The sequence below is a fragment of the Chaetodon auriga genome, chromosome 4, assembly GCF_051107435.1.
Source record: "Chaetodon auriga isolate fChaAug3 chromosome 4, fChaAug3.hap1, whole genome shotgun sequence".
NCBI classification, from domain to species: Eukaryota; Metazoa; Chordata; class Actinopteri; order Chaetodontiformes; family Chaetodontidae; genus Chaetodon; species Chaetodon auriga.
Window position 1 is genome coordinate 4,693,868 of NC_135077.1, and position 24,518 is coordinate 4,718,385.

A 24,518-nucleotide genomic window follows, 5' to 3' on the forward strand; every position below is an offset into this window, starting at 1 on the left:
TTCACCATAAATGCATCATGAGTTTCTGCGTGATGGTAGTGAGTTCAGTGACTTTAGGATGTTCCTTAATTGGATTTTGCTCCAGAAGAGACATAACCAAATGCACAAAAAAGACTGTGGGCAGGGGTTTCTGTGTGCAATTCTGTACAAAATGCACACTTCTTCAAAATTCAGACTGGACGCTATACACATCATGCCAAGGCTTGAGACCCAGTTTCTTTTCCCGCAACGCTGCCTCCATCCAGCGGACGACATAGCAGGTTGCAATCGTATGCATGTGCACGGACGTCCTGCGAGGTCAGACAGCACTCCCACTGATCTGAGACTCACCGCCCACAGTGTGCAGAGAGGTCTGCACATGGAGCACAGCGTCAGGCCCGCCAGAGAGAAAAATCCAGATCAGTTCTAAATATCATGGAACAGCCGATGAGAAGCTTTAGAGCAGCCGTCTCAACATTTTTGCGCCACCAACCGGTTTCACGTAAAGCAATAACTTGCCGGACCGGCATAGAAACAAATTATTAAAAATACAAGTCACCATTACGCTGAATGTAGTTGTAATTAGTGGGAGCCCTCCGCTTGTTTCTCTGTAACGAGAAGGCTTCATTGCCTCATTTGCGAGCCTGTCGCCACATATTATGCAGAGCGAGCTTGGAGAATCACCTGAAGCGATAAACCCGTAATTTAAGTAGGACTGCTGATATTGTCTCTTAAATGCAGCTTTCTTTTTCTTGAAAGTTGTAGGCTCTTCTTCTTCTTCTGTCTCAACATTTGTTTTTTTCCCCTTTCAGAAGAAGCTCTGCAAAGACGTTTGCCCAATGCACCTGACTTTCAAAATAAAACTTCTTTCAGACTCTGACGATCAATAAAGTATTTTTTGTTCGTTTGTGCGTTTCTCCATACTGAGCAGATCTACGGTTTGCACAATAAGAAAAAACACAATAAAACAGACACAAAACAAGAACAAATATGGTAAAATACAGGCAGTATTAAGTTATATACATATATAACGTTATATCTTTTTTGTGTCACCTTCTTAGATGATTATAATCGTATTAATTGATTGTCGTCTGTCTCCAGATGTAGGGGCGTGTCTGTGACGTGACGTATGTTTTCTGTTTTCGCGAGACTCCAGTGTCCACTACCACTTCCTCCAGCGCCATTTTCGGCGTTGTCACGGGACTACAGCATGCTGTTGTCAAACAGATAATAAGACTAGTGTTTTACGTTGTGAGACTTCATTTTCCATATTCCTTCAGAATGGGACGAAAAAAGAAGAAGCAGATGAAGCCATGGTGCTGGTATCCTTTTGCGTGGACTGCACAAGACCAACGGAGAAATGCTAGGGGCTAGCTTGACAAAGGAAGGCCTAAGCTAGCCTCTCTGTGGGTTTATCGATTTGGAAGCTAATGCTAGCTTAGCTATTTGGTCATTTTATGCTAACAAATCGGTTTGTGTGTTGAATTTATCTAGTCTGTACTTGATATATATAACATATTTGGCGTCGAGTACATTTATGCAGCACCTGATTGCCTTCGCTCACGGGATTGCGAAGAGGAAACAAACTCGAATTACCTCCGAGGTTAGCAAGCTAACCTGATAGCAACGCATTGACGAATCGGGGGAATGTGACTCAAGCTGTGAGGCTAATTAGACTGAGTTCTTGTTTTTCAAATTGTTGTGCAACTAAATCTCACAAGTTGCCCTGCCCAGTCAACGATCCTAAAAACCAACTCTTAGATAACAGGATTTTTAGGTGACATCGACGTTATTTTGGAGGCGTACACACGATTCTCTGTCTTGTTGAGTTTGCGTGTTGTTTTTTGTTATGTTTTGCTCCTGTTTCAAACACAATCCTTAACTCCTTGCTCAAGGTATTGTAATCGAGACTTTGATGATGAAAAGATCCTCATTCAGCATCAGAAGGCAAAACATTTTAAATGCCACATCTGCCACAAAAAGTTGTACACTGGCCCAGGCCTGGCCATTCATTGCATGCAGGTAGGTTCACTTCCCTCCAACATTTATCACACCTAACGTGAGGTTAGGTGTGTTTGGGTTCCTGGAACATTTTGATCCACAAAGTGCTATCTCCGTTCTCATTAAGAGGGCAATGACTGGACTTTGATTGTTACGACTCTTTGCTCTGGCTCACTTTTCATTCGTTTCAGGTACACAAAGAGACGATTGATAGTGTACCAAATGCAATTCCTGGAAGAACAGACATCGAGCTGGAGATCTATGGTATGGAGGGGATTCCAGAGAAAGACATGCAGGAAAGAAGACGAACGTTAGAGCAGAAATCACAAGGTTTGTACACTTCCATGCGTGTTGATTGCATCTATGTACGAATTCACATTTGTTTGTTTTGTTGTTTACGTTTTGGTATGAGCATTGTCCTTCTGCTTTCAGAGAGTCAAAAGAAAAAATCAAACAATCAGGATGACTCCGATGAGGATGATGATGACGATGATGAAGCAGGGCCATCAGTGCAGCAAACTCCTGGTGTCCCGCCCCAGGCAGGCTACGCTGCACCAATGGCCCAGCTTGGGATGCCTCCTGTGGCTGGTGCACCTGGGATGCACCCCGGAGGATATCAAGGCAAGACAAGATTTATTATTAAGGGTTATGACTGGACCTGTAGTGAAATAGGGGTAAATATAGATACAGATAGATATTTACTCTGGAGTGAGTTGCATTGATACAGCTTCACATGGGGCTGTGCAGCAAGGCTGTTCGTGTACCCATTCATCTACCAAGGAATATGTTGGCAGAAAGTATTCATTTATGACACCATGAAACTTATTTCATACTCCAAACTCAAAGTTTAGGGCTTCAGACTTGAGTGTGACTTGCAGAACCAGGACCTGGCCCCACATCTGCTAATTAGGTGGTCTTTTTCTTTTATTTTATTTACTTATTTGATCCGTCAGTTTTTCTTATTTTGAGGTAGAATCTAATATTAACAGCAATGTGTAATTAAAACCTGACTCACTGTTCTCCACATTACTTGTCTTGTCTTAATTGCATCTCTGCATTTAATCTGTTTTAGTCCTAATTTGTGTCTTGTGAATATGTTTTTTAAACAATGGCACACTGCTTTCACTGTGAGGCATCCACAATGTCTTAATGATCTGCAGTCTGTTAAAAATGTATCAAAACTGTGATCAATAAACTGTCCAGATAAAGCAGGAGGGGCTTTGAGAGGGTGTGGGAATATTGGACATGTAGTCTTCCGTTGTGTGTTCAGTTGTCTGTTCGCCTGTTTGGTGCGACACAGTGTTGAGTTGTTGGTGAACAGAACGTTTCCTCTGACTCATTGTTACAGGAATGCCTCCCATGATGCCAGGCGTCCCTCCCATGATGCACGGCATGCCTCCTGCCATGCATGGCATGCCACCAGGGTACGAGCTCTCTCATCGACGGTGTTGAAAGATGCCTTACAGATTCAGTGCTACTATCTGTTGGATTCTTTATTCTTTTGTTCTGATCATATTCACAGAAACACCAAGTCATCATTATCTTATTGGTCTTATTCTCTTCTGCAGAATGATGCCAATGGGTGGGATGATGCCTCCCATGATGCCAGGGATGCCTGGTATACCCCCCGGTGAGTTCTGGTTATCTACACACATAAACTGACTGAATAAGAGTGGGTTAGTGATATAATATTGATGCTTTTTCCAATAACATTGTCTGTTTCTAACAAAAGATTTCTGACAAATTCTGGCCTGTGTGTGTTTGCCCATGTTCATTAGAACACTGCTTTTGTAAGTCGTAAGGCACAGCAGATGTAGGTGAATATGCAACATGTTTTTGTTTGTAAAATGTATGATTGCAGGCTGAAATAGCTTTCAGGACCAGTCTTTGGTCTTTTTTATCCATCTGTGCGCTCTGCTCGCTGATTTTGTACACTTTCAGTGTAATATGGTGTCAGTGCGGTTATTGGACCTGTTTGGTCGTTTGGTGTTTAGGAATGCCGCCTCACATGGCTCCAAGGCCGGGGATGCCCCACATGGCCCCGGCCCCCGCAGCAGGAGCGATACCCAGTCGACCGGTGGCACCAGCGGTCCAACCTGCCGTCACCAAACCTCTCTTTCCCAGTGCAGCACAGGTGGGCACCGTGCACCTCCCCTCAAAAACACACACATATATCAGAGTTTCCATGTGTCCGTAAGCCTGTCTCCATATTCAAGGTAGATAATGGCTACATTTTGTGCTGTTAAACCTTCTTTATAGTTTCTTATGAACGCAGCACTCAGGGATATTGTGTATATATTTTGTTTCCCACCACTTCTGATTTCTGATATTCCATTTCCTCATTTTCTATAGTGAGCTGTTCCTCTCTTTCTGCCTCTCTCCCCCCAGTTTTTTTTTTTTTTTTTTTAAATCAGTATCACTGTCATAGTATATTTTGTTCTCATAACTGAACTTGGATAGACTGTGGACATGTTACATGCCAATGCTGTGATCTCCTTTCCACCATGCTGCAGATGGGCTCTGGTGTTCATAGCAGCTCAGCAGCTGTTTCCTCTCCACCTGCAGACCTTCAGTCTGTCTCCTCCCAGCCATCCTTTCCTAACACGCCACAAGTATGCTCACAGACAGGACTTTGACTTGGACTGTGGCAGCTGCATGCAGCTTATTTATTAACTCTGCCTGTAAATTCCCAACTAGGCCAATTACTAACTGTATTTGCATTGTGTGATAAGATAAGATCAGATCAGATCTATTTGATCTTATCTTAATTCCCAACTTGGCTGATTACTAACTGTATTTGCCTTGTAAGCTGACTTGTGCATCAAAATGAACATGCTGGACATGGGTGAGGGTGTCAGAGGATAAATATCCCTGACAATAACTGACAAACTCTTTTGTCTGTGAGCTTTATTACGATGCATGTGCTTTAATTAACACAGAATGAGGCATAGCAGTGAATTTACATGGATCTTACTCTGCATCGTCCACCCCTCCTAACCTCCTGAAGCATGCATTCTGCAGTCTTCTCATCATGCTTTGAAATGACTGAAACACTGTCAGTTTTTTTGTTTTCCCACAATCTGAACTCTGACTAGAATGTTAATTAGGTATGCTTGTATCCTGGGTTTATTGATTTGATCTAATTCTAATTCTCTCATTCTGGAGAGAATTCATGTAACTCATTTCATGGAGTCTTTGCACACAGATGGTGTAAAGAGAAAGAGTGTTACAGACTTGTGATCCTCAGATGAATTTCACTGATCTATTGGCATCATGTAATTCACAAGTCAAATTGATTTATATTTTCCACATTTGAAGTGAAATCTTGAGCAAATTATTAACAAAAGCGTAATAGTAAATTGATTGTTGTTGCTCTGTTTTTGTAAAGTTATTTATTATTAATTATTATTAGTGTAATCCTTCAACTCTTTTGTGTCTTTAAAGTTGTGTGTGTGTCTTTCTTGGAAAGGCGAGAAAGAAAGCAGCAGTTTGGACATTTTTTATTTTTTTTTTACCAGCCAGTGACCTGTATTGTGTCTTTGCACAGGCCCAGCAGAGCACTTCAGGAGCCGCCGCTTCAAACTCCCACAGTACAGTCGCCTCCTCCGACCCTCCCAAAGCAACATTCCCAGCCTACACCCAGCCCTCTGTCTCTTCCTCTTCCACTTCTGCTTCTTCTAACCCCTCTAGCAGCACTGTGGCCAAACCCCCAGCCACAGTGGCCAATAAGCCTGCCACCCTCACCACCACGAGTGCAACTAGTAAGTTGATCCACCCTGATGAGGATATCTCACTGGTAAGTTGCTTGAGCTTTCCATTTTGACCTTTTCACAGTAAGTAATGACTGATACATATAATAGTATCTAGTTCTGAATATCAGTATCGTGGAAATGGATATTTATAGAATATCTGCCAAGTGTCAGATGGAGCGTTTAGATTGTATATCCTTACTTTTATTTAGTAGTTTCTCTTTTGTGGTTATGTTGAAGGATGATTCTGAACTTGCATATCCTCAGTGTGAAATCAGGGCACGCCAACATTGGTACCCAATTCCTCATCATTTTGTGTGAGTGTTTTTCTTTGTACTGTAAGGGGCATGACTGTGTTTCTTTAGCCTGAGTGTTTGCCTTGTGTGTTGTCCCCACCAACAGGAGGAGATGAAAGCCCAGTTGCCCCGTTACCAGCGTCTCATACCCAGGCCGGGTCAGGCCCATGTGGCTGCTCCCCCAGTGGCGGCCGTGGGCAGCATAATGCCCCCACAGCAAGGCATGCCACCACAGCAGCCTGGCATGAGGCATCCCATGCATGGTGAGAGAATGCTCGTCGTGTGAAATACCCGTCAGACGTTCTTTTTCTGTTTGTGAATAATGTTCAGTCACTTTATTATCAGTCGAATTGTGGTTTTCATTCCACTGAGAGTTCAGCTTTTTTCCAGAGAAGAGACAGTAAACTGTTTATTTATTGGCTTCAAATGAGGCTTAAGCTTCACACAGTTTCTCAGGACCGTCCATCGGTGTTAAATACTCCAGCGTTGCTCCAGCATGTGGGTCTGCAATAGATGCTGCCAGCCACGTTAGCCATGGAACGTGCTAACTCCCAAATTCAACAGGCTAAGCAGCAGTAAAGTTACATAAAAATGGCAAAATGTACAGTTTGAAGTCAGTATTGATCCTTCCTTCAGCTTCAGCACTGAAGCAAGTCCTGCTTTGAATTGGCCCTCAAGCAGTGTGGAGTAAAATGATTAGCACACGCCCGAAGCCATATAGAGTGTTAACTTGTTGTGGGGACCTTTCCATCGAGTTAATCCACTGGGTCTTCACTTCCTCGGATGGTGGGAGCAGATGAAGATGTTTGTGTCAGTTCTTGCAGACAGCAGAGGCACTGGCATGCTGTGCTCATAAAGCAAAGTCCGTGTCATGGCAGAATGTCACACCGGTGACAAAACCAGTGCGCTGCCCACTCCAAAGAAGTGCTGCTGTAGACTAAAAATAAGTGTGAAAAGAATTATTATTTTCAATATGTGAAGAGAGCCTGTCCAAGCTAAAACTAAGTGACGCGCTGCTTTTTGATTAACTTGATCTTAAAACAGCAGCATTGACACGTTCTCCCCTCCTTGTGCTTTGTGCAGGTCAGTATGGTGCTCCTCCTCAGGCCATGCCAAGCTACATGGCTGGAGGGATGCCTCCATATGGGCAGGGTCCTCCTATGGTGCCCCCTTACCAGGGAGGCCCTCCCATGGGCATGAGGCCGCCCGTCATGTCTCCAGCTGGGCGCTACTGAAGCAGCAAAGCAGCCACCACATTAGGTTTGAGGTTAACACCTTTCTCTCATCCTTGTGCTTTTTCAAACCTAGCTGCAAGAAAAGAGCAGTCAGGCCAGTGGTGGTGAAGACCAACTTTATTTGTTAGAACATGTGGACATTTAATGTAACATCTTTATTGGGGGAAACAGCCAAAACACCACATAAGTTCCTGAGAGGTATTTTTGTCGTTTCGATTACATGTGAGGATATATATTTCTTTCCCCATAGGTTTCACTCAGGTTAATAGAAGTGAAGTGTGTTAAAATGATTCATATTTCTTTTGAAGCTGCTGGAGTTACATGAACGTACCAACCCCTTACAAAGGCAAGTTTCTCTTGTAAACATTTGTTTAATTTTATTTTGTTTATTATTATTATTATTCATTTTTTTTCTGGTAGAATGATTGAGGCCCTCACAGCATGCTTAGGTGCTGTTGGACTTGCGTCCCCAACCTTGGTTGGTGAGGGTCTCAGTGATGAAAATGATTCCGACTAAGTAGTGTCACAAACTCATGACTCATCAGTCTCGAGCTTTATTCTTATTTCAGGTTTGTTTTATAATATTTCCTGGTCAAAAGGGTACCTGTATGCATCCTTTGTAATGTTTTATGAATCTGGTGTAATAAAATTCATCTTGAAATCCAATGCTGGTTTGTCCTGACGTACGTGGAGGTGAGTCATGAAGGTTTGTACTGCTGTTGCATTTCTAGACATCTTACGGCTCTTTAACAGCAAGATTTCATCAGGTATTTAAAAACCAAGTTTGCCATCATCTTCTGTTTTTTTTTTTTTTTTTTTTTAAACATTGCTTTGATAAAAGACTGGATGTTACAGTACAAAATAAAACCGAATTAAGAACTAAGATGTTGGCCAACTTCTGGTTCCAAATACTGCATGTTACGTGGTGATGATGATGTAAGTAAGTGCAGATTCAATGCTGGTGCGTGTAGATAGACTGAAGCACACTGACACAGCCCAGAAAGAAACTAAACCTCATTCCTGGTTCATTAACGTTTTAATTTCTTTTCGTCTGTACATGCATACCAGTCCTGAAGCATGCATGAATACTGTAATGTTAATGTTTTTCGTATCATAGTCGTGTCCCCATGATGCACTACAGGGGGGCGGGCAAAACAACAAACCCAGCAATACAATAGTTCTGTGTTAAAATGCCAATTCTGCCAAGTTCACTTCTCAGTTTAGATTGAGAGGTTGTTCGTGGCTTTGTTTTCATTCTTGGAAGCACTCAGATTATTTATTTTTAGACTTTATACCACATAGTGTTTGCTGCAGATCTATCATTGGTTCGTCCCTGTGTAAATCTCAGGTGGTGGTTGTCGGACGCAGACGTGAACTGCTGATTGATGAATGACTGATTTCCAGTGGCAGGTCCTTGAATTGCTTGTGCGTCCTTTCCTGCAAATGTATGTTGTAGAAAGCAAAAGTTTCAAAAAGACAATGCAAATACAAGAGAGTGCTTCCACAAAAGGAGACCCTCAGCAGCACTGGTGGATACATCACCACATATTTCTAAACAGTATTTAAACCTACAGCTTCAGAGTGGCAGTAAATCAACACCTGTGATGGTTTAAGACAAACCGCTTTGCTCGATGGGCATTTCCTGCAGTGCCAGTTTGTGTTGCTGGGTGCTTTAGTGTTTTGTCCAGCCTTCCTCCTCTAAATGTCTTACATACTCAGCCAATCAGAGATTGCTGTGCAGAGCGATCTCTCCGAGTAAACGTTATTCATGCAAAGACGTAGACAGCTGGTCTGCAGTGCACACATGGATCAACAAGTGCTTAGTGTGACAAGTTTTCCTCTGCCCATATCACTTACTGCTTTGTATTTGTTTCTGTTGTCTGTAGCCCATCCATATCAGCCTTAAAACCCACTCAGCTGGCATGCCAGGTCAGTTAAACCCAGTAAGTACCTGATCTTTATTATAGTGTGGGTTTGTCCTGTACAAGTGGATGAGAGGCCTTCTATCAAACGATGTCTTTTAACTACGTTATTAAGATAATGGAAGACCTCTTGCATAAGTGTTAAAGGGAGGAGTATTATATGGTTTTGACCTGTTTGGCGCGAAATGGACGAACGCGGTAAGTAAACAGCTTTTTGAGCCCTTAAAGAGCTATTTCACTTTGATGAAGTTGAGGGATTTGTGTGAGAGGAGAGATTAAAAATGAAAGCAGAGGCTGAGATATCCTTCAAGTTCCTCCACTTCTACAGTGCAGCATGATGGCTTCTATTAGACCCTGCCTGGTCCTTTAAACCCTGCAGCCCAGTGTGTGACGCAGGCTCTCTGTCCAAAGCTGAACGTTCAGAAGCTCCCTCAGAGCCGCAGAAGGCAAACAGTTTTCTCAGTGATGGTTCTTGTGATGAGCAACTGATGGTCATGTGTAAGACGGGTGGAGGGCAGCTTTTTAAAATGAAGAAGTGTCTCCTTGTGACTGCAAGTCACAGGCTGTGGCCTCAGTGTGAGCATGGATTGTGATTATTATTATTATTATTATTATTTCCCTCTTTCTAACATAAATAATTTTTCTTTCTCTCTTAATGATTGAGTCATCTTGTGGCTCAGTTTCTTTATAGGATCCTGACCTCAGGTTGGGAACCACTGGTCTATCTGATAAGCTGTAAGATTCTGAATGATGTAATAATAAAATATGGAAGTAAATGAAACTGCATCATTACAGGAACTGTCCCTGTTAGGCTGAATGATCCTCAGCACACACTAAGTAAAACAAAGTACTTCAGTGAAAAGGGGACATTGTTTTTGCAAACTAATGTTGCAGTAGATCTTTTTAAAATGCCATTTTTCAGTGCACGGAGCACCGCAAACAAACATTTACCTCAGTTGTATTTCAGGATGGGACAAAGAAACCGAAACTATCAGCACAGATTCGGGTGAGCTGACTCATGAGGTAACAGTGCAACGGTGTTAGCGACGACATGTGCTTCAGTATCCAAAGTGCTCATTACACCGACTGGTATAATGGCAGTTTGAATGGATTCAATTTAAATTTCCATGTAATCTCAGGTGTATTTGTCCAGGAAGTAACTTGACAGTAGTGTGAAAATATGATGCTGATTCATGTTTTGTTTAATTTTTCAATAAAATAATTGCGTTGTTTAAGTGCCACGCGTGTTTCTTCAATTACTGGATTCAAACTTGTGGTCAAATTGAAGCTTCAACTCGTTCAGGTGCTCTTTGTGTGTGTGTGTGTGTGTGTGTGTGTGTGTGTGTGTGTGTACGCGTGCGCGGGGCCAAGAACCAGCGCATCACCTGGTGGCACATTTGGAGCATTACAGCCCGTTTTTACTGATCCACATTGACTTGATCCCAATTTGGGAAATTCTTTTATTGCAGCAGCAGATAAAACATACACATTAACATAAAATATATACAATAAATATACAATAAAGAAGATGGATGAGAATAAAACTGAGAAAAAATATAACAGAGTACTGGGCAGCTGTCATCAGGAGTGAACTCAGAAGTGACAGAACCGTTTGGCAGCTGTGCAACACGTCACATGAGCCTCGTCCATGTTTTCAGTTGACACGATGACCTGCAGCCTGAGCAGGAAGTCCAGCCTTTGGGAGGAACAAGTCATGAAATGGAGACTTTTCCTGTTGGGCTGTTTCTAAGCGCTCAAACCCACCGAGCAACGTTAAAGTGATCACAGAGCATTTAGAGACGACCCCTGAGCTGCAGCCTCCTCAAACAGCAGCCGTAAATGAAACCACCTGTTTTGAATGTGTTGACTGTGCCTTCCTGATGGAGGAGTCTGGCTCTTCATCACATGGTGGAGACTGATCTACACGAACCACAGAGAAAACTAACTGCGGTGTGATATCATCTACTTATAGAAGCTCGCTTTGAGCGCGTGAGAGTTGAGTCTCGGCTCTTCTGTTGTATTTATACTTGAATAACACCTACGCGGTTAATGCATGTGCAGCTTTGTGCAAGCACACTAAATTTAAGCCGCTGGCTCTTTTTTCTGTTTCTTACTCTGCGTTCAAACTGTGTTACAGCTCAGTCTTAAAGTGGCTTATTGCTGATCAGTCGATGTAAGACATTTGAACATTTTCCTTTCAAAATGACACTTAAGATGTTTTTTCTATCTCAATGTGTACACTGAAAAAGCTCTTAGTGTTTTTTTGTTTTGTTTTCAATGCATAGGCCTAATAATCAAATGACGCGGCAGTCCAAGGCCCACCTGATGGCGCAAGTCAAAACCTGAAAGCTTGAAACTTACATGCTTCGTTGTCTCGACAGTCAAGCCAGAAGTTCACATATGTGTCAGCTCAGTGAGTGAAGGTCAGGTGTGCGGCCCCGTCCGCCATTCGGTCGCCTTTTGTTGAGTCTTTCCACTGATGCAAATTGTTATCATAAGCAGACGCATCCTGTTCTGAACATCATTTCCTCTGGAATATGCAAAAATATATTATCTGTGGAAACTTTTTCTCAACCATGTCAAAGACAATTCATGCAAATGAAAACGAAAAAAAGAAGTGAGTGAAGCTGACTGAACTTTGCTCAGTGGGGTCAGGCTGCCATCTTTAGGGACCTCCATGCGCCCGTTGGTTCATGCTGTGCTTCTTGTTCTCATCCTGAACGTTGTGTCTCAGCTGTGTTGCTGCTGCACTTTCAGCTTCTTCACCGTGAGGCCTCGGCAGGAGCCGACCCGTCGTACGTGGTGTGGGTCGATGTGTTTCCTCTTGTGTTCGTCTTGAGGTTTGAAGGTGGAGCTTCGTGGAGTTCCTCTTGGTTTCATCTACAGTTAACCAAACTTTTGTCATCCAGTTTCTGAGCGCTTGCATCCGCGCTGTCATGGTTGACATCAGCCATTTCCCTCTGGATTTTAATTAGTGTCTCCTGCCTGTATCAGAGATGCCCGGGCTCCAGCTCCTGGCCTGTCTGGGCGCTGTGCTCCTCACACAGACTGGATGTGGTGAGTTCACGGCCGTCGTTCAGGCCGCTCTGATCACCTGCTTCCTTCTCGTCTGTTTGAATTGTTCTTTCTGAAGAGCAGATCCGAGCGTTTCTGAGGGAAGTCATCAGGAGTGAATATATTACACACGGGGTGGACAAAATAAGAGGAACACTGAGAGGACATTTTTCAAGTTGTTGGCTGTGAGATTAATTTAACTTTGGTCGTATTTCAGGCGGCAGGTGTGTCATGTTGGATTGTACTCTGAGGTGTTGCTGTTATTTTGTCCATCTCACATCTATTGAATGGTTGCTCAGAAGATTACTAAATAGGATTTTAACATCTCCTAATTTTTATTCTTTTATTACCATTATTATTTTGGCATGGGGTGTATTTTGCGAATGTGTCCAACATGATTTACATACAGGATTTATGATGTCTTTGTTTCTGAAACACTGACTCTATTTACAATATGATCACTTCTCTCATCCATTCAAAACGGATGTCTTTTAAGCACTATTTCTTTGTTGTTTTGATCAAGAGTGCGGTGACACGGAGTTCTTGGAGAGGCACGAGGGGGGATCTGTGACCCTCCCCTGTGCGTTGGAGCTGAGAAACACTTCACCCATCGGAGTGTACCTGAGGCGAACATGGCTGCGTCCCGGGACGGTGCTGTTCATGCTCACCCAGAGCGAGTTCACTACGGACAACGACGAGGACAAAACCCGCATCAGCATCAGCGGAGACCCGAGCAGCCTCTCTGTGAACGTGACCATCTCTCAGCTGAGTGCCAGTGACACAGACCGCTACTTCTGTGAGTTTGTAGTGGATAACCCTTCCTCTGTAGACGACCATGTGCCTGGAAAGCCTGAATTCTTCCTCCTTGTGAATGGTGGTGAGTTGCATTTTTTCCCCCCCTCATTGCACCCCGCACTCTTTACACCTGTCTGCCTTTTAAAACCACAGGGTCAAAGCATCCACAGAAGGATCCTTCATGCAAAGTTTCCCTTATTAACGGTGTTTTACTGATACATTAAGTGTTAATAAATCAACACTAGAATCAAGCCAGTTCCTACGAACCCCGTGTAATTAATGCCTTATTTGTTAATAGTGGTAGCATAAAGCCTCATTCTTCTCTGTGGTGTGCCTGTTATCGCGGTCTCTCAGCACTTCCTCGAACCTCATGTAAGTTCGCAGCTCTGATCATCTGATCTCGAAATCCGAGCTGCTTGACTTTTCAGGCACATTCAGCGTTTCGTCCGCGATGATTCACTCTGGTCAGGCATCTTGTGTTCAAGCCGCCTGTGGATGACCTCACTTCACTGCACAGTGCTGGTCCCAGATCTGAAAACACCCGCACAGACGAGGAGAAGTGAAAGTCCAACTGAATTTCAGTAAAACTGAGAATGAAAAAGAGTGCTCAGTCACACTTTATATTAAGGCACGCATATTCACCATTAACTAGGTGCTGATTAGGATGCACACTAGCAGCATGTTGGTTCTTCATTAGTCACTATAAAACACTTATTAAAGCCTTATTAGCTCATGGTCGACAACTTCCTAACTATTAATAAGCAGTATTTAGCAGGTTATTGTGGGAAAACTATGCCAAAATGCCCCTAACATGGATCCTAATGAGCAAGTATTTTGGATACAACAACATACAGTACAGTAAATGTTATTATCAGTTGTCCTCCAGCAGCCTGAGTATGCTGTCAGTGATAGATGATTTTAATATGAATTTAGATTTTGGGTCACATAGAGCCTGTTGAATGCACTGTGCACGTAATTATTTTTGGTCAGTTAGTTACAAAGGCTGCTTTTAGTTCTTCCTGTCTGGGTACAAGGGTGCTCAGTGATGACATGGCTCTAAATGCTGTATGTAATGGACTGAGCTCTCCCCCTAATGACTTAGAGCTGCTGACTTCCAAAAATGTTTTGATTCTCCAGAGGAGCACGAATGTCTCCCTCTGCTCCAGCGTACCTCAGCTCATATTCTAAGTGTTATTCCCTCTCCCCTCTGGAGACGCCCCTGGCTCGGTGGACGTAGGGTCGCTAGAGACGTGTGCCGGGGGCTCGGCCGTGCTCCCCTGTCTCACCTCGAACGGGGAAGGCTTGGCCGTGGAGGGGGTGAGCCTGAAGCGGCGGAGGGGCCGGGCACCCGTGGAGATGTTGTACCACTCAAAGCGTCACCATGGCAGCAGCTCTCCATTGGCCTCCTCCCAGTTCCCTGCGGAGAAGATCCAGCTGACCTCTGCGCCCGGCCCCGGCGGCATCACCTTCAACCTCACCCTGCAGCAGCTGCAGCCAGACGACAGCGGCCTGTACAGCTGCCAGCTGCTCCTGCGGGGCAGGCCTGACGGCAGCACCGGTCTAGGGAGACAAGTGTTCTTTCTTTCTGTGCAAGGTGGGTCACAGCGGGGACTCCATGGCCAGGTTACTTAAAATAACATCCATTTTACTTTTCAGGCTTTTCACACTGAAATTACCACTTCTTTTCAGACCATCTGTTGCTCTGCTGGTGCAGCCACGTGTTTCCTCCCTCTCTCTTGTGCAGTTGTTTCAGTGCCGGACCCCTCAGTGCACCTCTGATATCTCAGGATGTTCTATGAGTGTAAAAAGCTGCTGATAATAGCCGTATCAATGGCAGTAACTTCAGTCAAAAGTCTGCAGATTCACATTTGCCAAGTGAGCTGTTTTAGTGCTGCTGTTTGTTGCTTCCTTCCTTTTAAAATAATGATTTGAAGTGAGCAGGTTCATGTTTCAGGTCTCACGGTCTGAAACATGTTGTGTAAAAGTCATTCCTTTCACAATAACTGTTCCCCTTCTGTTTGACTTGTTTGGTTGTGGGTTTTGCACAAAAGGAGACATGACTGAAGTGTTAATTTCATCACTGATAGTTGCACTGCATGCATGCATTAAGTGGCATTACTCATTCAATCAGTGAGTCCATGAGTCAGGCTGGGCTGGAGTCCATAGCTTATAAAGTGGCTGACAGTGTGTGGGGGGGGGGGCTGAAGAAGCGGCAGACTGTGTGGTGTGATGTTAAAGGCTTTAAATTATTTTAGTTTGGCTGATAAGAAATGTATGGTTTTATGATAAAAGGTGAAAAACAGGAAAGGACTGTCTTTCTATAGCAGCACTGACGAACGCTGAAATTAAGTACAATTGCCCAGGCACTGCACTTCAGTACAAGTTTAAGATGCTCATACTTTACTTGAGTATTTCATTTTCTGCTACTTTATACCTCTACTCCACTACAGGCTAATATTAAAGTTTTATTTTGATGGGTTTGGTTACGAGCTACAGCTTCAGATTATTAATATTTAATAAAAAACAACTAATAACTGATTGATGTACTGTGTTATTATGGATTCAGCTGCCCGGCAGTATATAAAATAATCAAAATAAGCTTTTACTAATGTAGGATTTCGAATGCAGGAGTTTTACCAATAACAGTATTTTTACACTGCAGTATTGCCACTTTTAGTGAAGTAAACAATCTGTGTGCTTGCATGACCAGAAAAGACAACAAAGACAAAAGCAACGATGAATTCATCCTGTTAAAAGTCATGACTGTGTAGCAACATATATTTTTTAGTATCTCACATAAACTACAGTGTCCTAAATTACTACTTTATTTGTTTATTTCTTTTTTAGATTTATGGCTTCATTTGCAGCTGGGGGACTTTTTGACAGTAAAATATTCACATATTTAATTTAGGAGGTTGACTCATAGGTTATTTAAAACAGATGGTAAAATGTAAAATGCCATCACATTTGAGCCCACTTCCTACTTTCAGTGAGCAAACCGACCTGCTATCACCTCCTGATGATATCACGCCAAGTTGGGCTCATGTGTGATGATGACGGCCGTTTAATTTCTTATCAATCAACACTTTGGGTGGTTGCACTTCATCCTCACGCCATGCAGAAGCCTCGCCGTCCCACAATGAACGACTTCCCTTCCAAATAATAGTCTATCGTTACTGCAGCCTGGAACTAGGAAGGAAGTTTGGCTCGGTGGTTTCTGTAATCTCACTGGACATACTTGAGCGTGCTGCTTTTATTTTCAAGTGTTGTTTTCATGCTACAGTGCAGAGCAGCGAGGAAGCTGAAAGGTGTCATTGTGGTTTCTCAGGGGCGCTCTGGCCCTGAGTGTTTGTGCAGCAGCAGCAGCAGCAGCAGCAGCAGCAGCAGCAGCAGCAGCAGCAGTGAAGTGAAGTGAAGACGACCCTCTGATCAACACCTCTCTCTGCTTCTTCACAGCTCAGTGTGGCTGCTCCAGCTACTCCACTCTGCTGTTCGCTTTGTCTTCAGCCGTGGCCGTTCTCCTCCTCCTCCTCCTTGTATCCGTGGTGATGTGTAAAGTGAGTGGACTTCCAGTGTGTTACGCTGCCTCTACACAAGAGGGGGAAAATAAAACTGATGTGTTACCACGAGCAGCACCTGCCCGTTGAGAGCGTGCCATAGAGTTCCTCTGCAGCTCACCACAAAACCACACTAGTTTCACAACTTGTTGCTGTCAGTTGTCTGAATGTTTTTCTTAAAGTTCAGTGCTGAAGGCAGTAAAACCTCTCTTCTACTTTTTTAGTGTAGTTTTAAGAAGTTTCTACTTTTGTGAACCAGTGTTTTTTTCCCAGGTGGCAGTAACACATGTCACGGTGAGGACTGGGCTCAGCGAGGTAGCTTCCTCTTCAGGATGCTGCCTCAAGAGAAAATGACAAACTCTGATTTTAACACAGGAAATCGAGAGTGTGTTTGTTCCCTTCACTGATTTGCTTTCCTCCTGTTAGGTCAAATCTCGCCGCCGTGTCACAACACACTCTCAGTCTCCCATCTACGAGGAGATGGCCGGGGTGCAGGCGGCCAGTCGCAAACTGCCCCAGTGCCATCAGGAGGAAATGGAGCCCTCTGAATACAGGAACTGCCCTGTGAAGAAATCCTGTCCCGAAAACCATTACGAAAGCCCCCGCGGTGCCCTCTGCCCCAGGACGGAGTCAGAAATTAAATATTAGACCTTCTCACCAGCGTCAAGAACCAGACCGACAGCTGCCTGAAACTCACTGGACTCCGGTCAACACTTTTCTTGAAGCAGACATTCTCCTTACACCACCTTTTCATCTCATGCACTGTGGACCGTTTGAAAGAGCGTTTGTGTTTCGATACGTACTGATGTGATACATCTTCTGGAGAATGAAGAAATTGTTAAAATGACCGGATGGAAGGTGCGTTTTTCAACACATTCAGGCTGCGCTGCAGACTCTGTGACCTTGAGGTCTCACAAACAGGCTGAAAGCATTTCCTTCCTCATAAAACACGCAAAGCTGATTTTTGGAAGAAGACACTGCCAGTTTATTAGGCACACCTCTAAAACATTTTCAACAAAAACCAAACTAAAAACATGTATTAACTGTATTAGACTGCATTCGATTTAGCTAGTTGTAACTGGCACATTGTTTAGATGCCTGCTTGTTAGCTGGCAGTCTTCTTCTTTCCTGCATTACATTATTATTTCGCTGTCGTCTTCCTGTTTGTTTTGCAGCATTGACCACAGTGACCTTATACAACCAGCGGATCTACTGTCACCTCGCCCTCCCCCAACCTATATGCTGCATGTTAAATATTCACTTTTGTCCCTCTGCTGTTCTTCTTTTCAGCGTGCAACGCATTCAAAAAAATAAAATGGCTTTAAAATCCTCGAGTGGTACGTGAAGCACACCAGAGCCCAGATTAAAAACAAGGAGCAAGACACACAGTAACAGCCAAGAAAATTTGCAGTTTATTAATATAGTCCGAAAGAAGCTCCATAATCCATGGAAACATTTTTTCCGGTGCATGTCCTTAACAATCACATTCTATGAGGAGAAAAAAGAACAACATTAAAAGCCACAACTTTGTATTTCAGTTACAGACATTTTTCCTTAATGTTTTTTTCAAAGTAAAGAGAAAGGCAAAGGCAAAGTACCCCCATTCCCCCTCCCACCCTCCTCCCCTTAGAAAACCGACAGCCTTAAAAGTCATGGGCTTTTTTTTTTTTCAGTACAACCCACAGTGCTTTAGCAGAAGGATAAGCGCTCATTGGTTAAGGATTACACAGCATGACGACGCGATGCAAAGTTTTGCTAAAACATTAGATGATGATGATAATAAGGAGGAGGGTGGGGGGGGGAGGAGGAGAAAGTAGAGTGGAGGAAATTTGAGCAAAAGACCAAACAAAAACAACCCTACATCAAACCCTGAACCCCAGAGTCTGAGTCGACAAACGCCCGCAGTACAGCAGCTGGGTTTGGACTCTTCCCTCCCATTTGTGCATAGATCATGATCCTTTAAAAACCAGCTTCATTCCTCCACTTCAACCCGCCTCTGAAAACCATCCGTCACATGTTCGGAAATCCCTCCACGACCGACAGACAGGAGAGGTGATTTAAAAAGAAACTTCTTGCTCCTGGACGACAGGATGGAAAGTGAAAGAAGTCCAAACGTACAAATGCATTTTCTGTCACTGTCTTTTTGACAATCAAACCATTGATCGTTGTTTAAGTGTAAAGCAATTTCTACTTAGATTTCACATGTAAAGCACTCCACTTTTTTCAAAGTTGATTCTCAGTCTTATTTGGTAAATATATAACTTGCTACGAGCTTTTTTTGTTGCCGTCTTAAAGAAACAATGGTACTCTCTATATTCTGTTAAACGTATAACCTTCAGTGCTTGCTTGGAGTTTAATTGTTTTCAGTTTTTTTTCTTTTTTCTTCACACAAACATTAAACCTAGAAACGATGGAGTTGGTATCTGGAACCCTGGCCTTCCTGAGACAAAATCCACATCTTTTTTTTTTTTTTCCTTTTTCATTTTTTTTGAGTGTGCAAGATAGTGAGCAAACTGCGTCGCTTACAGAGAACAAAAAAAATCACAACTCAATACGTACAGATAGTCTGTCGACACTGAAAGAGAAATCAAAAGTTGAAATATGACACAACACTGATCAATCCCAGAGTTCTTAAAGTAGCATAAATCTTCATTTTGCAAGATTTTCATGTCCATATTTGATGGAAGATGAAATTTGTCTTTTTATTTATTTTTTTTTACAACATTCCTGTTATAAATTTCTATCCTATTTCTTGAACTTCAGACAAATGAAATGCTTGTAAACGACAGGTGGCTTTTGAAAAAAAAAAAAAAAAAAAAATTAAGATAGGCACCTCTGAAATGAGTCTTGTAACAAACTCACCTCCCACACTTTATCCCTTTCCATTTCTCCATGAAGTTAACATCGGGATTACTAGTCCGTCTACAGCTATCTATGGCCACAGTTCTTTGTTTTTTTCCCCCTTTTTTTTTGATTTTTTTTACTTTTTTTGTGACTTTTTTCTTTTTTGATTTTTTTTTCGCAATTTTTTTTTTTTTCATATAATTGGAACAAAATGGTGCAATACTCAATGATAATCCTTGTTTTGGATTATTCCACAATAAAAGCCACTATAAGGTAGATAAACTTTTTACAGATAGAATGAAAAAAAAATCCATTAAGTCCTTGAGTAAACATGTACACATGAATTGTCACCATCTCCCCTCCGTACTTAGACTCGTTTATCTACGATTAGCTGAGTGAGGGGTAGAAGACACTCAGTGCAACGTTAGAAGATAATATCAATGTCTATCAGAATAGTTTTCGACAGAACAAAAAAAGATAAAAACAGACACAAAATAGAACATACTGAGTGGAACATGACAGCAGGCCGTGTGGCCGGTACACACAGTTTCTGGCGCACACATTCATACAAACATCTGACTTTCAAGCACACGTCTAAGATGACTTGCATTTTTTTTCCAAAGATTTTGTATTTGTAACTTAATGCAATACATTTTCAATATTCTCTAAAAGCCCCTAAGTGTACCTGTCAGATGGCGAGAACAAAAAAAAGAAAAAAAAAAAAAAAAAAAAAGACTGACTTCACATTACGTTATTGGCGCTCCATGATTCAAGTATTTGAGTTCAATATTTTGTTTCGTTTTGATATGTTTGTGATTTCTTTTAATCGACTGGTTGGGTTGGGCTTTTAGAGAGGCTAATTAACAAACAAATACACATATATACAGTACAAAACACTTCAAAGTACTGCAATATGTCATCAAAACCAGAACGTGCATATCCAACTCCATAGCAGAAAGACCTAGCTTTCAGTCAATCAAGTATCAGTTTACACCCGACCCGAATTCTTTCCTTCAAATCACTTATTTGCGGGGAAAATACATATTGCTCATTTTCAGTTGTATTAAACCAAGACCTTTCAAAGAAAAATGAAAAGTTTCAGAGGTTACGATCCAAGAAGTCTGAAGAGGTGATACCACACACCATACTCACAGTATACATGTTGTGTGTGTGTGTGTCTCTGTGTGTGTGTGTGTATATCTATACATGTATATGCATATATACATATACGTGTATATATATGTATGTGTCTGTAGTGTATACATATATACTGTTATCTAGAACAGAGCTGTAGAGAGGAGAGCCTCTCGATGCTGGTGCAGCATGGCAAACCCCCTCACTGTCAGGGTTCTCCAGTTAGTACAGGATGCTGGGAGGTCCTCGGCTATTGGGTCTGTCTGAGCTTGGATCAAGGCAGTTACAGAAACAGGCAATAGTGATTTTTGCTTGTGTGCTGCAGGACTGCGAGTCCTGAAAGGTAGCCTTTTCCCGTTTTCTTGTTTGTTTATTTTTTTTTTAATTTTAAAACTTTTTTTTAAAACGTTTTTAAGACTTTGTACCTCTTGAAATGTGCCCCCTCCCCTCCTGCTGATGCAGAGTGAGGAGAGCGAGGCTGATACAGTGGGCCCAAGCCATCTGGGTCTGTGGAAATGTACAGTTCAGTGGGCCCCGCTTTGAGCGGGACACAAACATAAAAACGAGATAAATACAGCATCCACAAAAAAGGCACCCCGGCCGGCAGTCTACTCCTTTAGATGGTGGTAGTAGAGGCTGATGACCGGAGACGTTTCAGCTAGAAGTGCAGAGCTTTAACATATTATAGATCTTTTTTTTTTCCATTTAGATTTTTTAGCATTTTTAAGATTTTTATGTCAAACTTCATAAAAATGACGTTAAAATGCGATTTCATTTTTGGTTTTAAAAAAATATGTACCCGGGATTACCCATCATCAACTGTGCACTGTAGCAAACTGGAACCCCCAACTGAGTAAAGATTTTCTCCTTAGCGTGGGGCGTTCCCCACAAAAGCATTAAGAAAAAAAACAAAAAAACAAAAAAACAAAAAAAAAAAAAAAAAACCCTCAGTCATTTAAGGGTGTGATGCTGCCGCCCATTTGTTTGATCCCTCCTGTCCCCCGCTGCACCCTCCGCAAAGGTCATCAAAGCTCCTCCAATCAGGGAACAGAAGTGCTCTCTATAAAGATACAGTATGACACAGCAAATTTATATTGGCACATCATGTTGGCATCTTTTACATGCAACAAGGGGCCCCAAAACAGTAACGACAGGCCACCTTTTGAGAAAAGGATCCAATACAAGCCTTTTCCCTTCCAATTAGGATTAAGTTGGAGGCGTGAGGTCTGTACATGTTGTCGCGCAGATGGCCTCTTAATTTAAGACTTTGCTCTCACAGTAAAAAGGACAGATTCAGAGAGCCGCGTCTCATACTTGGTGTCATCAACTCCCCTACCCTGAGATCAAGCTGGACAGAAGTGTCTTCAGCGCAGAGAGAAAAGGCCGACCGTCGATAAAGTGTTTGGATTTTAGTATGTGACAGTGCTCTGGTGGCTTAGCCTGACTTTACAGAAACGGTGGCCATTCTGAAGTGCTGACAGAAGTGCACGGGGGACGAGTGTTAGGGTTTGCCAAGGTCTGGGAGGAGTGCTCATTCCCAAGTCAGGTTTGGCGTGCTGTAAAGGGCCCCAGCCTCTAGTCTTTTGCATAGAAACAGATAGGAGGGCCTGTTGGTGCCTGGTCAGGGGAGGGCTACTGGGTCTGGTTGAGGTGGAGGAGGAGAGGAGGTCATAGCGTAGCAGCTAGGCGAAGGGCACGGGGGGACAGCCTGCGGGCAGGCGGAGCAGCTTGGAGCGACAAACACCCACACCCCCGTCTGAGACACCCTATTTTTACACATCTCGAGATACTACCTGGAAGTACTACAGAATACTGTCGAACACAAAAGCACGATCAGTTTAAAAACAAATAGACAATCAATAACGCTCTGTAGTATTGATCCACGTTTTGCATTCAATACACAGGATGAACATACAGAGGCACCTCTGACCAAAGTGTTTCTGCATATGAACAGTGAAGGGCTAGTTCAGCAGCCAGTATTTTGTAGACCACTGCATGTACACGAAAATAACAATAGAACACACTGAAAAAAATAAAGTCAAATGATCTTCTCAAAAAAATAAAAAGCACACTGGCAAAAATTCCAGAAATATGACTATTACATCTTCCAGCTAAAGTGATCTTTGTGTCAAAGAACTGAGAGATGGGAGAGAGGGTGGGAACGACAGCAGGGTCGAGCGGTGGCTGCCCCCCACCCCCCCCTCCTCGCCCCTCCACCCCGCCCCACTGAAGATGCCGTGTGTGGCAGAGAGCCGTGATTGGCCGGTCTTGGAGGAGCTGCTTTTTTTTTTTTCTTTTTTTTTCCCCTTGCGAGAATGACGGAGGGTCAAGTGGAGCCCAGGAGGAAGTGCTGCGCTGTGGGGGGCTGCCGCTTGACATCCAGAGGACCACAGCAGAGAGGCACTCGGCGGACGCTCCCTCTCCCCACCAGACTCCGACTGACTGGCCAGCGCGCGTCAGAGACCGCTGGCGCTGCGAGTCTAGTGCCTCCGAACAAGACAAGGCTAAACATTTGGAGAAACAGTGATATTCACTTTGATATTGTTCAAAGGAGGAAAAAAAAATCATAGACTGCAGTTTTTTCTCCCCCAAATGGTACATTTCAGTTTTGTTTCCCTTCATCCTTCTAGCAGAGGAACAACGCCAGACACATTTCCAAGGAACAGATATAGTACATAAGAGAGCAGTGTAGGTTTTTTTTTTTTGTTGTTGTTGTTGTTTTCAATGTTTTTGCTGCTCCTTTTTTTGATTTATTGGATTGCAGTTGAAACGATTTGCTCTTCATAAGTGCTATGATAAAACCCTTTGAATTTATAAAAGTCTTAGTCTTTTCTGTTTGTACAGTACCAAACGCAAGGAACACTCGTAGGTCTACTGCATTAGGAGAAACCCCTCTTATTTGGTATTGTGCCAGATACCCAGAACCACCCAATCCCACTGTGGCTTCAGTCTCTGTTGGGTGTGGCTGTGGCATGCAGAGAGGAAGTGTGCATTATTGTGTACCCGAGTGTCACTCTTCAGTACAGTTTGCTGCATGCACGGTTCATCAGCTGCTGCTTCTTCCTCTTTGCAGAGTTTTCCCAACAGTTTCAGGGGGATTGGCGGCCTGGAGGGAATCCAAGTTTTGAAAAGGGGTTCGGTTTTTGAAGTTCCAAAGTCTTTTGCTGCAATCAGCAACAATCGAAAAAAGAAAAGGAAAGAGTCAACAAAACAAAAACAAAAGAGAAACCAGCTCCGATGGACATAGACTATGGACGGAAGAAAGGTCTATGGTGTATATTGCACAATGTAACTGTCACATGAAGGAGAAATTGTGGTCTTTTTTTTCCTCCGAAAAACTGGCTGACCGTACAGATCTCCGGGCTTCATAACAAATCGGATAATAGAAAATTCAACAAAGCACCAGTAAGCGACTGGGTTTCCGAGTTGAAGGTGACCAGAAGGACCTGGGCTCGCAGACGTCAATGATTAGGTGCCACCGGACATACGCAGACATGTACAGAGACTCGCAGCCGAGTTGACGAATAATCTTCTCTCAGCTTATATGTTGTGATAGATATCAAAAAAATGTGCTTGGGTCTAAACGAACAAAAGAGAGAACATTTAAGAGCTGTGTCGATCCCTTTGAGAAGACAAATTAAAATACTTAAGCTGATGATTGGTAGGGCCAGTCACGCGGCCAGGCCTCCTTACTGCCCAGTGACAGAGTTGGTCACCAGTCATGTCCTGTACCACTTACTGGCTCAGAGGGTGAAACTGTGCAAGATTTCAGCTATTTCTTCAGTTACAAAACAAACGAAAAACAAAAAAAAGGCGGCTTGGGAAGGACCTGGGCCAGAGAGCACTTAAGGCTAATATTAGTGCTGAGAAACAAACGTTAACATAACTAGTAAAGGTCTTTGAACCACATCATTGGCCATGGACATGCTGGGAATGGTTGTTTGAAGTCTTA

At 43.0% G+C, this 24,518-nt stretch overlaps 2 protein-coding genes across 3 annotated transcripts; both read left to right on the forward strand.

Moving 5' to 3' along the window:
* Positions 1-1,152: 1,152 nt before the first annotated feature.
* znf207b (zinc finger protein 207, b) lies at positions 1,153-7,926 on the forward strand. 2 transcript variants are annotated; one of them, XM_076728250.1, is made up of 11 exons: positions 1,153-1,301; positions 1,875-2,001; positions 2,172-2,310; positions 2,413-2,601; positions 3,329-3,404; positions 3,549-3,610; positions 3,975-4,114; positions 4,494-4,592; positions 5,528-5,776; positions 6,132-6,288; positions 7,109-7,926. In XM_076728250.1, the coding sequence occupies exons 1-11, from the start codon at positions 1,261-1,263 to the stop codon at positions 7,258-7,260; spliced, it is 1,431 nt and encodes a 476-aa protein (XP_076584365.1). In that variant the 5' UTR covers positions 1,153-1,260; the 3' UTR covers positions 7,261-7,926. The 2 variants fall into 2 exon arrangements, with proteins under 2 accessions (XP_076584365.1, XP_076584366.1); XM_076728251.1 differs by lacking the exon at positions 4,494-4,592.
* Positions 7,927-11,849: 3,923 nt separating this feature from the next.
* Positions 11,850-17,919, forward strand: cd7al (cd7 antigen-like). Its single transcript, XM_076729549.1, has 5 exons — positions 11,850-12,239; positions 12,760-13,113; positions 14,245-14,625; positions 16,488-16,588; positions 17,015-17,919. The coding sequence occupies exons 1-5, from the start codon at positions 12,179-12,181 to the stop codon at positions 17,234-17,236; spliced, it is 1,119 nt and encodes a 372-aa protein (XP_076585664.1). The 5' UTR covers positions 11,850-12,178; the 3' UTR covers positions 17,237-17,919.
* The last annotated feature ends 6,599 nt before the right edge of the window (positions 17,920-24,518 follow it).